We start from the raw sequence: 15,309 nt of genomic DNA on the forward strand, positions 1-15,309 counted from the left end.
GGGATAGAGAGAGAGAGAGAGACTGGGATAGAGAGAGAGAGAGAGACTGGGATAGAGAGAGAGAGACTGGGATAGAGAGAGAGAGAGAGACTGGGATAGAGAGAGAGAGAGAGACTGGGATAGAGAGAGAGAGAGAGACTGGGATAGAGAGAGAGAGAGAGACTGGGATAGAGAGAGAGAGAGAGACTGGGATAGAGAGAGAGAGAGAGACTGGGATAGAGAGAGAGAGAGACTGGGATAGAGAGAGAGAGAGACTGGGATAGAGAGAGAGAGAGAGAGACTGGGATAGAGAGAGAGAGACTGGGATAGAGAGAGAGAGAGAGACTGGGATAGAGAGAGAGAGAGAGAGAGACTGGGATAGAGAGAGAGAGAGAGAGACTGGGATAGAGAGAGAGAGAGAGAGACTGGGATAGAGAGAGAGAGAGACTGGGATAGAGAGAGAGAGAGAGAGACTGGGATAGAGAGAGAGAGAGAGAGACTGGGATAGAGAGAGAGAGAGAGACTGGGATAGAGAGAGAGAGAGAGACTGGGATAGAGAGAGAGAGAGAGACTGGGATAGAGAGAGAGAGAGAGACTGGGATAGAGAGAGAGAGAGACTGGGATAGAGAGAGAGAGAGAGAGAGAGACTGGGATAGAGAGAGAGAGAGAGAGACTGGGATAGAGAGAGAGAGAGAGAGACTGGGATAGAGAGAGAGAGAGAGACTGGGATAGAGAGAGAGAGAGAGACTGGGATAGAGAGAGAGAGAGAGACTGGGATAGAGAGAGAGAGAGAGAGCTGGGATAGGGATAGAGAGAGAGAGAGACTGGGATAGAGAGTGAGAGAGACTGGGATAGAGAGAGAGAGAGACTGGGATAGAGAGAGAGAGAGAGACTGGGATAGAGAGAGAGAGAGAGACTGGGATAGAGAGAGAGAGAGAGAGACTGGGATAGAGAGAGAGAGAGACTGGGATAGAGAGAGAGAGAGACTGGGATAGAGAGAGAGAGAGAGACTGGGATAGAGAGAGAGAGAGAGACTGGGATAGAGAGAGAGAGAGAGACTGGGATAGAGAGAGAGAGAGAGACTGGGATAGAGAGAGAGAGAGAGACTGGGATAGAGAGAGAGAGAGAGACTGGGATAGAGAGAGAGAGAGAGACTGGGATAGAGAGAGAGACTGGGATAGAGAGAGAGAGAGAGACTGGGATAGAGAGAGAGAGAGAGACTGGGATAGAGAGAGAGAGAGAGACTGGGATAGAGAGAGAGAGAGAGACTGGGATAGAGAGAGAGAGAGACTGGGATAGGGATAGAGAGAGAGAGAGAGACTGGGATAGGGATAGAGAGAGAGAGAGAGACTGGGATAGGGATAGAGAGAGAGAGAGAGACTGGGATAGGGATAGAGAGAGAGAGAGACTGGGATAGAGAGAGAGAGAGACTGGGATAGAGAGAGAGAGAGACTGGGATAGAGAGTGAGAGAGAGAGAGACTAGGATAGAGAGAGAGAGAGAGACTGGGATAGAGAGAGAGAGAGAGACTGGGATAGAGAGAGAGAGAGAGACTGGGATAGAGAGAGAGAGACTGGGATAGAGAGAGAGACTGGGATAGGGATAGAGAGAGAGACTGGGATTGGGATAGAGAGAGAGAGACTGGGATAGAGAGATAGGATCTGGGTGGAGAACGTTTTGGTGATTGAGGGACTAAAACAGCTCAGGGGAGTTTGAGAGCCCAATGCTTGAACTCCCTCATTGACCTAACCCTGCACGATTCATTCTGCACAAAATGAAAGTAGTTGCTTTAATCAGGTAAATTTAACAACTCCCGCACAAATGATTCTTTGTAATCTCTACTGTCACCCCGTATTTTTGCATTGTGAACTTACTGTTCAGTCCATCAGGAAACTGTCTTCATAGAATCCTTACAGGAGGCGATTTGGCCCATTGAGCCCGCACTGACAACAATCCCACCCAGGTCCTTACTCCTTAACCCATGGATTTATCCTGCTAATCCTCCCTGACACTTGAGGGTTAATACAGCATAGCCAATCCACCTAAACTGCCTGTCTTTCAGATTGTGGGAGGAAACTGGAGCATTTGGAGGAAACCCACACAGACACAGGGAGAATGTGCAGACTCAATACAGACAGTGACCTAAATTGAACCTGGGTCTGTGGCGCTGTGAAACAGCAGTGCTAATCAAAGAAGTATAAAATCACAGAATCCCTATACTGCAGACGGAAGCCATTCAGCCCATCAAGCCTGCACTGACAACAATCCCATCCAGGCCCTATTCCCATAATCCTACGTTTTTAACCCCTGACCCTGAGAGTCAATTTATCATGACCAATAAATCTAACTCGTGCATCTTTGGAGTTGTTCTTCTTTGAAGCATCCCCAGATCTGGTGGCTGGATTGCATCAAACACTGTTGGGCTTCACTGTTCTCTGCTAAAATCATTCACCACCCAAGATCATCCTCAAATGCAAAGATAATACATCTTCCCCTTCCATTAACCGTGCCTCTCCACTGTCCCAACCATTCTCTTCAACTGTGAATAGCTCTTGGACATTTTTGCTACAAGTGGCAATCTGTTCTGCATTCCACAACCCCAGCCAGTGTTTTTTTTTAATTTCTCCCCTATTTTCCTTCATGGCCTCTTGAAGCTCATCAACATCACGAGAGCTCTGGCTTATCCCTTTGAGCTGGTTCCCATGGAAGTTCAGTGAACTTTCTGTCAGAGTCCTGGTGTGAACCGATTAATCAGTTTGCACGCCTCAGGCAGTGGACCTCCCTTTCGGAAATGCTTCCAGAAACACCTGTTAATAAATTCACCCTCAGATCCTAAGCTTTTGCAAATTCTCATTCCATTTCCCAAGTTCCTCTCCTGGGTCTTATTTCTTCCCAGTCCCAGTCCACCTTTACCACATCTGCATGTTTGAATCTAATAATTTTAGTCTTTTCCCCTAGCACCATCCTGAAACAGCCTTAAACAAAGTTAAAAATGACATCATTTTCAATGGATTATTCCTTCATGACCATCTTAACTTTCTTATCCAACTCCAAACTATTCATCTCAGTGGGATTATCCTCTTTGGTGCCACATTTCTCCCCAGCCAGCCACAATCAGAACATCTCTGGTAAGTGGTTCCCAGCCTGGAACTGTAGTCCTGCTTCAAGTCCACCATGAATCTGTTCTTGCCCCACATTGCTCTTCCTCATTTACATGCTGGCCCTGGGCATCATCATTAATGGACACGGAAAGAACCCAACCCTCTTCAGGCTTCTAGAGATTCCATTGTCAGGTGACATACATCTAGTTGGGGTAGCATGGTGGCACAGTGGTTAGCACTGCTGTCTCTCAGCGCCAGGTACCCAGTTTGATTCCTGACTTGGGCCACTGTCTGTATGGAGTTTGCACATTCTCCTTGTGTCTGCGTGGGTTTTCTTCCACACTCCAAAGATGTGCAGGTTGAGTGGATTGGCTAAGTTGCTCCTTAGTGCCTAGCTAGGGTGAGTGCATGGGGTTATGAGGATACAGGCTGGGTGGGATTGTGGTCGGTCCAGACTCGATGGGCCCAGTGGCCTCATTCGGCACTGTAGGATTCTATGATTCAATGATCCAAGTTGTCGATGAGCCTCGGTTTGCTTCAGTTAAACATTGCGAAAGCTGAAGTCTTTGCCCCATGCCACAAGCTCTGTTTCCTTTGGACCAATTCCTTTTCCAGCAAATGTCTCAGGTTGGACAAAATCATTTGTTATCTTGGCATCTTTTCTGACCACAAGATGGGCTTGTAACCCTGTATTCTCTCCATCACAAAGGCTTGTATACTTTTGTCTCTGCAGTGTCATCTCTGACTATGCTTCAGCCCATCTGCTTCGAATCCTTCCTCAATTACTCCGTTCTTTGATTTGATTTATTATTGTCACGTGCATTAGTATACAGTGAAAAGTATTGTTTCGTGTGCGCTATACAGACAAAAGATACCATTCATAGAGAAGGAAAGGAGAGAGTGCAGAATATAGTGTTACAGTCATAGCTAGGGTGTAGAGAAAGATCAACTTAATACAAGGTAAATCCGTTCAAAAGTCTGACAACAGCAGGGAGGAAGCTGTTCTTGAGTCGGTTGGTACGTGACCTCAGACTTTTGTATCTTTTTCCCGACGGAAGAAGGTAGAAGAGAGAATGTCCGGGGTGCATGGGATCCTTAATTATGCTGGCTGCTTTGCCGAGGCAGCAGGAAGTGTAGACAGAGTCAGTGGATGGGAGGCTGGTTTGTATGATGGATTGGGCTACATTCACAACCTTCTGTAGTTTCTTGCGGTTTTGGGCAGAGCAGGAGCCATACCAAGCTGTGAAGCAATCAGAAAGAACGCTTTCTATGATGCATCTAAAAGTTGGTGAGAATCATAGCTGACATGCCAAATTTCCTTAGTCTTCTGTGAAAGTAGTGGTGTTGGTGGGCTTTCTTAACCATAGTGTTGACGTGGGGGGACCAGGATAGGTGATCTGGACACCTAAAAACTTGAAGCTCTTGACCCTTTCTACTTTGTCCCCATTGATGTAGACAGGGGCATGTTCTCCTTTACGCTTCCTAAAATCGATGACAATCCCCTTCATTTTGTTGACATTGAGGGAGATTATTGTCGCCACACCAGCTCGCCAGATTCTCCATCTCACTCCTATACTCGGCATTGTTTGAGATCTGACCCATTACAGCGGTGTCGTCAGTAAACTTGAAAATCAAATTGGAGGAGAATTCGGCTGCACAGTCATAGGTGCACAACGACTATAGCAGAGGGCTGAGAACACAGCCTTGTGGGGCACCGGTGTTGAGGATTATCATGGAGGAGGTGTCGTTGCCTATCTTTACTGATTGTGGTTTGAGAGTTAGGAACCCATTTCTGGGTTCTGAACCCTTCATTCTTCCCTTTAGAGTATTTGGATGACAACTCCAATGCTCTTGTGCCTGGTCTTCTCAGCTCCGTTCTCTAGTAGCTTACACTCATGCATGGCTGTCAGTCACCACTGTGCTTGCTGCCCAGTGTAGGCTCCCTGTCCCCTTCCTGCTCTGGCCTCCTTCTACCTGCAATCCTCAGAACTGTGTGTTCCCCCAATCTGACCCTTTATGCAACCCACACATTCCTTTGCCCCATTAGCCAATTAATTTTCTGTCTAGCAGTTCTTTCCTGATTCCACCTCCCTTAACCTATTTCAAACCCATCCCTTTTAGTCATCCCCTTCTAATGTCTCCTTCGGCTTGGTGTTGACTTTTGTCCTGTTACACTTCTCTAAAGCACCTTGAACCTTCCTCAACTTGTTGCAGGTACCGTATAAATTCAAGTTGTCGGCACCGACATATGTATCTGATTATTAAGATTTAACCAGGAACTGAGCTAAGGTCCTGAATTTTTCTGCAAATGAGCTGAAACACTTTAAATTTGAATGTGTAGCAATGATAGTAATGAAGTGGCTTCTGGGCTTTCCTTAATGTTGTGAAAATAAATTGATGTTAATTTTTCTGCAGTGGTGGAAAGGACAGCTGTTACAATATGATGCAGTGTGTGGCAGCTGGCCACGAAGTTGTGGCTTTAGCTAATTTAAGACCCGCTAATCATAAAGGTAAGCCTTTTCCATCAGTACGACGGATACTGAACGTTTTTCCAACATTACCTGTCTTTTTACAACTTGCAGAAGGAGGTAGATACTATAATTCCCTTTGTGGATGGAGCTCAGAAACGTAGACGGTGCAGGTGGTGTGCATTGCTCACAAGTACAGTCATTGTACTTGAAGAGGAATTAAAATGTGGTCCACTGCCAATATTCTGACACCTCCCTGCACTGCAACAATGTGGAACTCCCTTTTCCGTCAATGCCGTACTCGTGCTACACCCAGACTTTGAATCCTCCCAAGCTACTTCCATACTTCATCCCAAATTTGAGCAGACCTTTCCCACTGTTCTGACATCTCAGCCCAAACAATTCTGTTTACTCCATGTGACAGTAAGAAAAGGCTGAATGCAATGGACATACCGAAGGGGGTGGTACAGTGGTTAGCACTGCTGCCTCACAGTGCCAGGAGTCTGGGTTTAATTCTGGCCTTGGGCCACTGTCTGTGTGGAGTTGCACGTTCCCCCCATGTCTGTGTGGGTTTCCTCCAGGTGCTCCGGTTTCCTCCAACAGTGCAAAGATTGGCCATGCTAAGTTGCCCCTTTGTTCTAAGGTGTGGATTAGATGGATCAGCCATATGAAAGGTTACAGGGATAGGGTGGAGGAAGAAGGCCTGATTGAGATAAATCTTCAGACAGTCAGTGCAGATCAGTGGGCCGAATGCTCTTTTCTGCACTGTAGGGATTGTAAATATGATTCAAAGGCAATGGGGCCCTGATGCCATCTTACCTGATAACAGTGCCAAAGATCTCCTTGAAACTAGGCCTGAATTTAACCAAACTCTTCCAGTACAGCCGTAGTGCTGGTACTTTACAATACTGAAAATTGCTCCAATTTGTCTTATCCACAAAAAGCAGGACAAATCTAACTGGGCCAATTACAGCTCTGTCAATCTTTTAGTCACAAGTAAAGCGATAGGAAGAGTCATCAACAATGTAGCAAATGACATTTCCTCAACAGTAACCTCATCGCTGCTTATTTTAGCTCCATTTGTCTCCTGGCTTTGTACCAGCCTTGGTGCTAACATGAACTCCAGAGTTGAGCTGGAACATAAAAGCACAAGAAATAGAAGTAGGATTAGGTCATTTGACCCTTCGAACCTGCTGCGCCATTCAATATAATCATAGCTGATCATCCCGACCATATTCCTTGACATCATGGCAGCATTTCATCAAGTGTGATACCAAGGAGCTCCAGCAAAATTGAAGTCATTGTGGATCGGGGGGTACTCTTCACAGACTGCATTCATACCTGTGTTGTCAGAGGTGAATCATCTTCGCCCCAGGTGGTGTTTCCTCAGGACAGTATTGTACACACAGCTAGCTCCATCACTGACCTTCCCTCATCATAGGATCATAAATAATCAATACATGTTCGCATGTGGCAAAACTTGGACCACATCCAGATTTGAACGGGTAAGTAGCAAGTAACATGGTGCACAGCAATATCTATGTCCAGTAAGAGAGAACCTAACCACATCCCTTTTACATTGGACAGCATTACTGCTGCCAAATCCCCCACTATCAAAATCCTGGGGGTGTCCATTAAGCAAAACTCAACTAGATCCACTCAAAACTCAACTAGTGGGCGGCACAGTGGCATAGTGGTCCGGGGCAGCATGGTGGCACAGTGGTTAGCAATGCTGCCTCACAGCACCAGAGGCCTGGCCCAGATTTGATTCCCGGCTGAGTCACAGTTCTGTGTGGAGTTTGCACATTCTTCCCATGTCTGCATGGGTTTTCTCCAGGTGCTCCGGTTTCCTCCCGCAGTCCAAAGATGTGCAGATTAGGTGGATTGGCCATGGGAAATTGCTCCTTAGTGTTCCAAGATAAGCAGGTTAGGGGGATTAGTGGGGTAAATACTTGGGGTTACGGGGAACAGGTCTGGGTGGGATTTCCCTTCAGCATCAGGGGGATTACATGGGGTTACAAAGAAAGGGATTGGGTGGAGTTGTTGTCAGTGCAGACCCGATGAGCCTAATGGCCTCCTTGTGCACTCTAGGAATTCTATGATTCTATGAGCCACATAAATAGCATGTCTACTTGTGGGTCAACATTTGATGTTCTGGGGAGAATGGCACATCAACTTATTGTCCAAAGGTTCCTCCACCACCAATAAGGCACAAGTGATGGAACACCATCCATTTGTCTGGATGAGTGTACCTGCAGCAAACTGAAGATGTTTGCCACCACTAAGCTTGCATGTGTGCAGAGTCTTTAATGAGATAATAGGTTCTGTGGTGCTTACAAAGGAAAACATCTTGAAGCCAGAACATATTAGAATAGATGACCAAAAGTAGAGTCATGGAGGTAGATTTGAATGAGCATTTGAAAGGAGAAGGGAGAGACGCAAGGAGGAAATTCTAGAACTTTGGACCAAGGCCGGTGAATGTATAGTTACCAAAGATGGAGCAGTTGAAGGAATTGGAGGAGCACAGAGAACATGGAGGCTTGCAGTGTCGGACAAAATTACAGAGATAGAGGCGGGCCATGGAGGATCTGGGAAGAAGGACGAGAATTTAAAATAGTGGCATTGTCGTATCAGGAGCCAGCGTATGTCAGCAAGCACAAGGGTAATGGGCGAATGAGGCTTGGTGCCAGTTAAGATATGGGATACAGAGTTTGGATATGCACAGGTTTATGGAGGTTGGAAGATGGGAAACCTATCCGACAGAGTGTCGGAATAGTCAAGTCTGGAACGAAAGTGGCATGAATGAGGGTTTCAGCAGCAGCTGAGGTGAGGCAAGGTAGGAGTCCTAGGATCATGCATTCCATTACAGAGAGAATTTGAACTTCAGTTTTACCTATGATTAGCTTTTCAATCCTTTCTATTCATGTCTTCCATTTTTGTTTATTTCCATGGAGAAAATGAGATACAGAAACATCTTCACAGCTGCTTTGTACTTTGTAACTAGTACTTCAGTACTAATCCCGTAGGTGTTTTGAAGTGAAATGATTGGCAATAATTTCAAGCACTAATATGGGATACTTTAGATATCCCTTCCTGCTTTTTATCAGGATCACTAACTTTAACATTATGAATATTAGGTTTCCAGTACTGTTTAGCATTATTGCTTCAATTTTACACGTCAAATTATTTTTTCTGTTTAATAAGGTATTTTAATTTATTTCTGTTGTTAAAATTATTCTAAACATGTTGCTGTCTTTTTCAGTGCCTGTGTTATTTTCTATTGCTTGTTTGTTGGTATCACTCCATCGCTGTCTTTTTCTCTCCATCTTTCTTCTTCTCTGGATTTACCTTTATAACTCACTTAATTCCTTCTTTCAACTGATGCTAGTAATTTTAAGATCACCAACTAGCTATCTCTTAAAATACATACTGGCCATGTTATACCAGTCATTAGTAATCCTTTCATGTTTCGTGACATGTCCTGCTGTATGTAGAGCTCGACAGTAATAATCCCTCCTTCAAAGCTACAACACCAAGGTCAGTTTTATTATTGCAGCAGCCACATTGTTAGCAATATACACAATCTATATATCTATCCAGCATGAGTGGCAGCCACCTGTCTTGGAAGATGATGATTACAAGTGCCAAAACAGTCTGATTAGCTTCCTTTGCAGCAACATCATGAGTTGCTGAGGAATCCAGTTCTTGAAGTGATGTTTGGTAGATGGTGTAGAACTAAATTACAGAGCATGAAGCTGGAGCAGCAGTACGCCCTGAAGCCTGATGCACTTCTCTCTCTGCTCTTTCCTCTTCTTCAGCCGTCTGTCTTCAGCCTTTTGGTTGCCTAATGGAACAGGGTCTTTCAGGCTGTGGTGGTGGCATTGTGGTACTTTTGCAGGGCTAGTAGTTCAGAGACCCAGGCTAATGCTCTGGGACCCGGGTCTGTATCCCACCAAGGCAGATGGTGAAATTTGAATTCAATAAAAATCTGGAATTGGAGGTCTAATGACAACCATGAAACCATTGTCAATTGTTGTAAAAACCCATCAGATTCACTAATGTCCTTCAGGGAAGGAAATCTGCCACCCTTATCTGGTCTGGCCTGCATGTGACTCCACAGCTACAGCAATGTGCTTGATCCTCAAGTGCCCTTAGGCAACTAGGAATGGGCAATAAATGCTGGCCCAGCCTGTGACGCCCACATGCCATGAATCAATATATAGAGTGAGGCTTGGGGTTAGCTACATTCTCCCAATCTGTGGTATCAATATTGAAGGTGTTCAGGACTTTTTTTTTCACAAATGTCTTTGAACCTGAACCTGCCCTTTAAGTATCTGCAAGTTCTCCATTCGAGAGAACCATTGCAATTTGCCTGTTTTCTATCTGATATAGGCAAAAAAGACACTTGAGGCGTTGTCTGTTTCAGAAAAGTTATTAAATTTGGCAACTTTGCTTCTTCGATTGTTTTCATACTAGAATCTGGAAGTGACAATGTAGGAGAGTTTAATCTTTTCTCGTATCTCTTTGAAGTGATCCAGGTTTCTTCCACCGTACAGCAGCATACTTAGTATCCTGCTTTTTGGACAAGTGTGTTAGAATCATTGAATCCTACAGTGCAGAAGGAGGCCATTTGGCCCATCGAGTTTACACAGACTACAATCCGACCCATGTCCTATCCCCATAACCCCATGCATTTACCTTAGGTAGCCCTCCCCCAACACTAACCTGCACATCTGCAGACTGTGGGAGGAAACCAGAGCATCTGGAGGAAACTCAATGCAGATACGGGGACAACATGCAAACACCACACAGACAGTGACCCAAGCTGGGAAATGAACCTGGGTCCCTGGAGCTGTGAGGTAGCAGTGTTAACCACTGTGTCACTAATCTTTGACTCTGATGAAGTTGGAGTGAATGCAAAGAAATTTATAAGAGAACTTTCGTACTTATTTCCAGTAATGCTTACTGTCATAATTTAGATATAATTTATAGGTTTGTTCCATGTCACAGCCAGTTCTTAGACAAGAGATCTCTGATCTGTAATTGGCTCCAGGAATTGTCTGAAAAATGCCAGGAATTATTCACTGATGTGTTTGCACCCTGTGGAGACTTGCATGTCCTCTGACAAGTATACCCCTGATCCAGTGGCTCATCATAGAATATGGATTTACAGTATAAATAATTATTCCTTCATTAAATGCAAAGTATATTAAAGCACCTGAATCACTGCAATTGAGCCTTTCTGCAGTTAATGTTTTGAATTGTACTCAGGTATCGTATTTGTTGTTTTAAAACATCAGCATGAACGAATTATATATTTAAGACAGTAGTGAAGAAATACTGAAACCACTTTTGTGAAGTTATATTATAAAATGTTTTTAACAACTTTCTTGGACGCAACAGAAAATGGAACAATAACATTATAAAAAGGACAAATGGTTTGAAATTAGCTGAGAATGACACCCCGGTGAATTGAGAAAACGGGAGTCATGAGTTGAAATTCCACTGCGGCAGATTCTCAAATTGTACTTTTAAGAATCCGGTCACTTTTGGCCTGGCCTTAAAACAGATTGCTGCGAAACCCACAGCTAGTCGACCACTTCCTTATCCAATTCAGCCTAGGTGGGAGTTCAGCAATTCCACAGTGCGTTATTGACTTTTAAAGATTGTCAGAGCGCCAAGGAATAGGAAGTAATTACTCCCACCCCAAAAACAAATAATAAAACCATAAATTGAGCTTTTTTAGTCAATGTAGGAGAATTAACTAGAATAACAAACACTCTTTATAGTAACTGAACAGCAAACTGTAAGGAGCTGACAAGGTAACAAGTTGAGCAGCCTCAATATAGTTTAAGCTTTTGGCATAAGGCTAAATGAATTTAGAGGAATAGGCCAGTTCAAATTCCCAGTGGGATGGTCCAAATCACAGAGACCTGCGAGTACTTTGCTCCCAAAACTGTGAACCAGATGAACCCCAAATACTTTATAGTGTGTGTTTTATTCTCTTAAAATTTTAAAATGAAGTAATATTTAAAGTAAAACACTCGCTTTGACATATCACAATATTCCGCCTTTAGTTTTGAGGTAAGGGAGTACAAATATCAACAAGGTTCACTGTCTTGGCTCTCCTTAAGCCACTGTCTTATTTACTTACCGTTTATTCCTGTAGATGAGCTTGACAGCTACATGTATCAGACAGTGGGACACGAGGCCATAGACCTGTATTCGGAAGCCATTGGGCTGCCACTGTACCGTCACACAATCCAAGGTAGCAGTCTAGAAATTGGAAAAGACTATACCAAATGTGAAGGCGATGAAGTGGAAGATCTCTACCATCTTCTGAAGCTGATTAAGGTATGGATGAGAATATTTTGAACAGTCTTGATTGAGTTTCATTTTGTAAATATTAATGAACTTTACTATTGTCGCCCTTCTCATCAAGAATAATGGTATTGTGCAAATACATATATTTTACAACCTAAGATTCGGTATTGGAATATATAAATCAGAGTGCACACACTGCAGTTTGTTACTGAAGAACAGTGAGTGCTTGTTTCGATGTTGTATTTTGTAGTACACTTGCATTTGTTCAACCTTGACAAATGTACAGCTTCCCTGTGTATTTTATCCTGAATCTGCATTTGTACGATTTGCAGATTGGTATGATTTGTAGTTGTAATCTCAATCTGTATGATTTGCAAACTAAAAGAGTCAAACATCTTTATGCTGCATTTCATTTAATAATCAATTCAATAATTCAAAGTAATCATAAAATAATTTCATATATCTTTCAGAATACAGTTAAACTTTTAAAAAAACGCTGTTGTGCCTAGGTGACATAATGAATGGGTTGATTATATCTAGGATGTTGTTACAGTCTGGGATTAGGTTGGGGCAATATGTGGCTTACAGACCAAATGCCACACTACCAACAGTCTCATTGCTCCCTCAACACATCTGCAGATTGTTGCTTGATAATAATCTAAATTTTAACATTAGCAGAGAGACAACTAGACAAGTGGATTATAAATGGAGTTTAGAAGATTAGCAAGGTGATCAATACTTTAAACTTAGCTGTGCAATGAACTTAAGTCCTACTGTAGCGGGTGTGATGCCAAAATGGCGGGAATTAATGTCATGTATGTAGTTTGGGGGTGTATGATGCCCCTTGAAGAGAGTGGGTCAGGTGACCCAGAAGGGAACATCGAATCAGTCTAGAACTAACTATGTAGCTGTAAAGATATATAATTAACTGTTCCTTGTTCAAGTTTTACAGTCTACCTTGTAATCTTTTTATAATTTTCCAGCATTTTCTGCCTTTATTCCAGCATCTGCAGTATTCTGATTCTGTAAAATCACCCACATCCATTGAGTTTTTTGTCATATTAAGAAGCCATTGATACTAGATTATAACAAGCCTCCCATCCATTGACTCTGTCTATGCTTCCTGCTGCCTTGGCAAAGCAGCCAGCATAATTAAGGATCCCAAGCACGGGACATTCTCTCTTCTACCTTCTTCCATCAGGAAAAAGATACAAAAATCTGAGGTCACGTATCAACCGACTCAAGAACAGCTTCTTCCCTGCTGCTGTCAGACTTTTGAATGGACCTACCTTGCATTAAGTTGATCTTTCTCTACACCCTAGCTATGACTGTAACGTTACATTCTGCATTCTCTCCTTCTCTATGAATAGTATGTTTTGTCTGTATAGCGCATAAGAACAATACTTTTGACTGTATGTTAATACATGTGACAATAATAAATCAAATCAAAATAATTTATAATTAGACCCAAACATGATAGTTACTTTCTAGAGTTGGTTTTACACCACTCATAAAGAGCACTTTACACTCAACTTACACACTAAAAACCAAATTGTTTGATGTTCATCTAACAATCTAGTATCAATGGCTTTTTAACATGACAAAAAACTCAATGGATGCGAATGATTTTACAGAATCAGAATACTGCAGATGCTGGAAATAAAGGCAGAAAATGCTGGAAAAACCCAGTGAGGCTGATGGGTTCTGTGGAGAGAGAAACAGAGTTAATGGCCAGAACTTCCTGCCTGTCCTTGCCAGTGGGATTCTCCAATCCCCCTGCCGTAAACGGAGATTTGACTTAGCGCCAAATTCTCCATCCTCACTTGCAGTGACGGTGGGGTGTGGATGGCTGGAAAATTCCAGCCAACATATCCAGTCCAAAATGACTCTTCCTTGGATGATTTTCTGCTTGAATCAGAAATTCTTCACAGTAAAAGTGACAAGGAGTTGATTTGCGAATGGGCATCACGTGATTACATGTCATTTGGTTCATAATACTGTATAACAATTATTGCACTTTAAATAAAAATTATTCTGCTTTGAGCATGAAAAATCACACAGTCGCACTGTGCACCAAGTCTTCATAATTACTTTTTTCCCCAGTGAAACACTTTATCTTCACTTGTGCAGGCTAACTTAATTGCTTTCAGGCCCACAACAAGTTATGGTGAAATTCATTGAAGATACTTCATTAGTTCAGGATCTTAATTGCCATTAACCATTTATTTCCTATTCCTAATGTCCGGAGTATTTAATGTCTTTAATTAAATCAGCACCAAATTTTACTAAATACTCAAAACTGCAAAGCTGCAAATATCCTTTAATGACGTATTCCCAGTTAACAAAAGAAAGGCGGAATGTTAGTTCATCTGTATAATTCACAGTTTGCTAATGAAATTGTAAGGTTCCAAGCTGGATGGTTCTGTTAATGGATGTCAAGCACATGTTTGCTGGATTGGTGAGGAGGAAGCAGACTTTGCAAAAGCGATAGAACTCTTCCCAATATTTAATTGGAGGAAATTTCTGCTCATCCAGTCCACTTTGGTAGGAAGAATGGTAGGAAGGACTATTACTTACGGGGCGAAAAACTGCAGCAGGCGACGGTGCAGAGGGACCTCGGGGTCCTTGTGCATGAGTCGCAAAAACCCAGCTTGCAGGTGCAGCAGGTGGTCAGGAAGGCGAATGGGATGCTGGCCTTCATAGCGAGGGGGATTGAATATAAAAGTAGGGAGGTCTTGCTGCAGCTGTATAGGGCATTGGTGAGGCCGCAGCTGGAGTACTGTGTGCAGTTTTGGGCGCCACACCTGCGCAAGGATATTTTGGCCCTGGAGGGAGTGCAGAGGAGGTTTACTAGGCTGATACCGGAGTTGAGGGGATTGAGCTATGAGGAGAGGCTGAATAAACTAGGCTTGTACTCGTTAGAGTTTAGAAGAATGAGGGGAGATCTCATTGAGACGTATAAGATGATGAATGGGATGGATAGGATAGAGGTGGAGAGACTCTTCCCGCTCAAAAAAGACAGTAGGACTAGGGGGCACAGCCTCAAGATAAAGGGGAGGCGGTTTAGAACGGAGTTGAGGAGGAACTTCTTCACTCAAAGGGTGGTGAATCTCTGGAATTCTCTGCCCGTTGAAGTGGTGGAGGCTGCCTCGCTAAATATTTTTAAAAAGCGGGTTGATGGGTTTTTGATAAGAGAAGGGATTGAGGGTTATGGGGAGAGGGCGGGAAAGTGGAACTGAGCCACGACAGATCAGCCATGATCTTATTGAATGGCGGGGCAGGCTCGAAGGGCTAGATGGCCTACTCCTGCTCCTATTTCTTATGTTCTTATGTTCTTATGTTCTTAAGCAGCCTGACAATTTTGGGACAGTGGAAGAGTTGAGAGGGTTGGGGATAAGGTAGAGCTGGGGACATCAAAACAAATGCTGTGTTCTGGGA

At 43.4% G+C, this 15,309-nt stretch overlaps 1 protein-coding gene across 1 annotated transcript in view; it reads left to right on the forward strand.

Annotated features, from left to right (window-relative positions):
• The first annotated feature begins 1,588 nt into the window (after positions 1-1,588).
• dph6 (diphthamine biosynthesis 6) overlaps positions 1,589-15,309 on the forward strand; it is a 209,843-nt gene continuing 196,122 nt past the window's right edge. The window contains exons 1-3 of the mRNA XM_080203162.1: positions 1,589-1,775; positions 5,495-5,589; positions 11,717-11,901. Of these exons, the coding sequence (XP_080059288.1) occupies positions 1,753-1,775; positions 5,495-5,589; positions 11,717-11,901 (303 nt within the window). The 5' untranslated portion in view covers positions 1,589-1,752. The remainder of the gene's footprint in view (positions 1,776-5,494; positions 5,590-11,716; positions 11,902-15,309) is intronic.

Source organism: Carcharhinus amblyrhynchos, chromosome 14 (genome assembly GCF_965287045.1).
Source record: "Carcharhinus amblyrhynchos chromosome 14, sCarAmb.v2.hapA, whole genome shotgun sequence".
Classification (NCBI taxonomy): domain Eukaryota; kingdom Metazoa; phylum Chordata; class Chondrichthyes; order Carcharhiniformes; family Carcharhinidae; genus Carcharhinus; species Carcharhinus amblyrhynchos.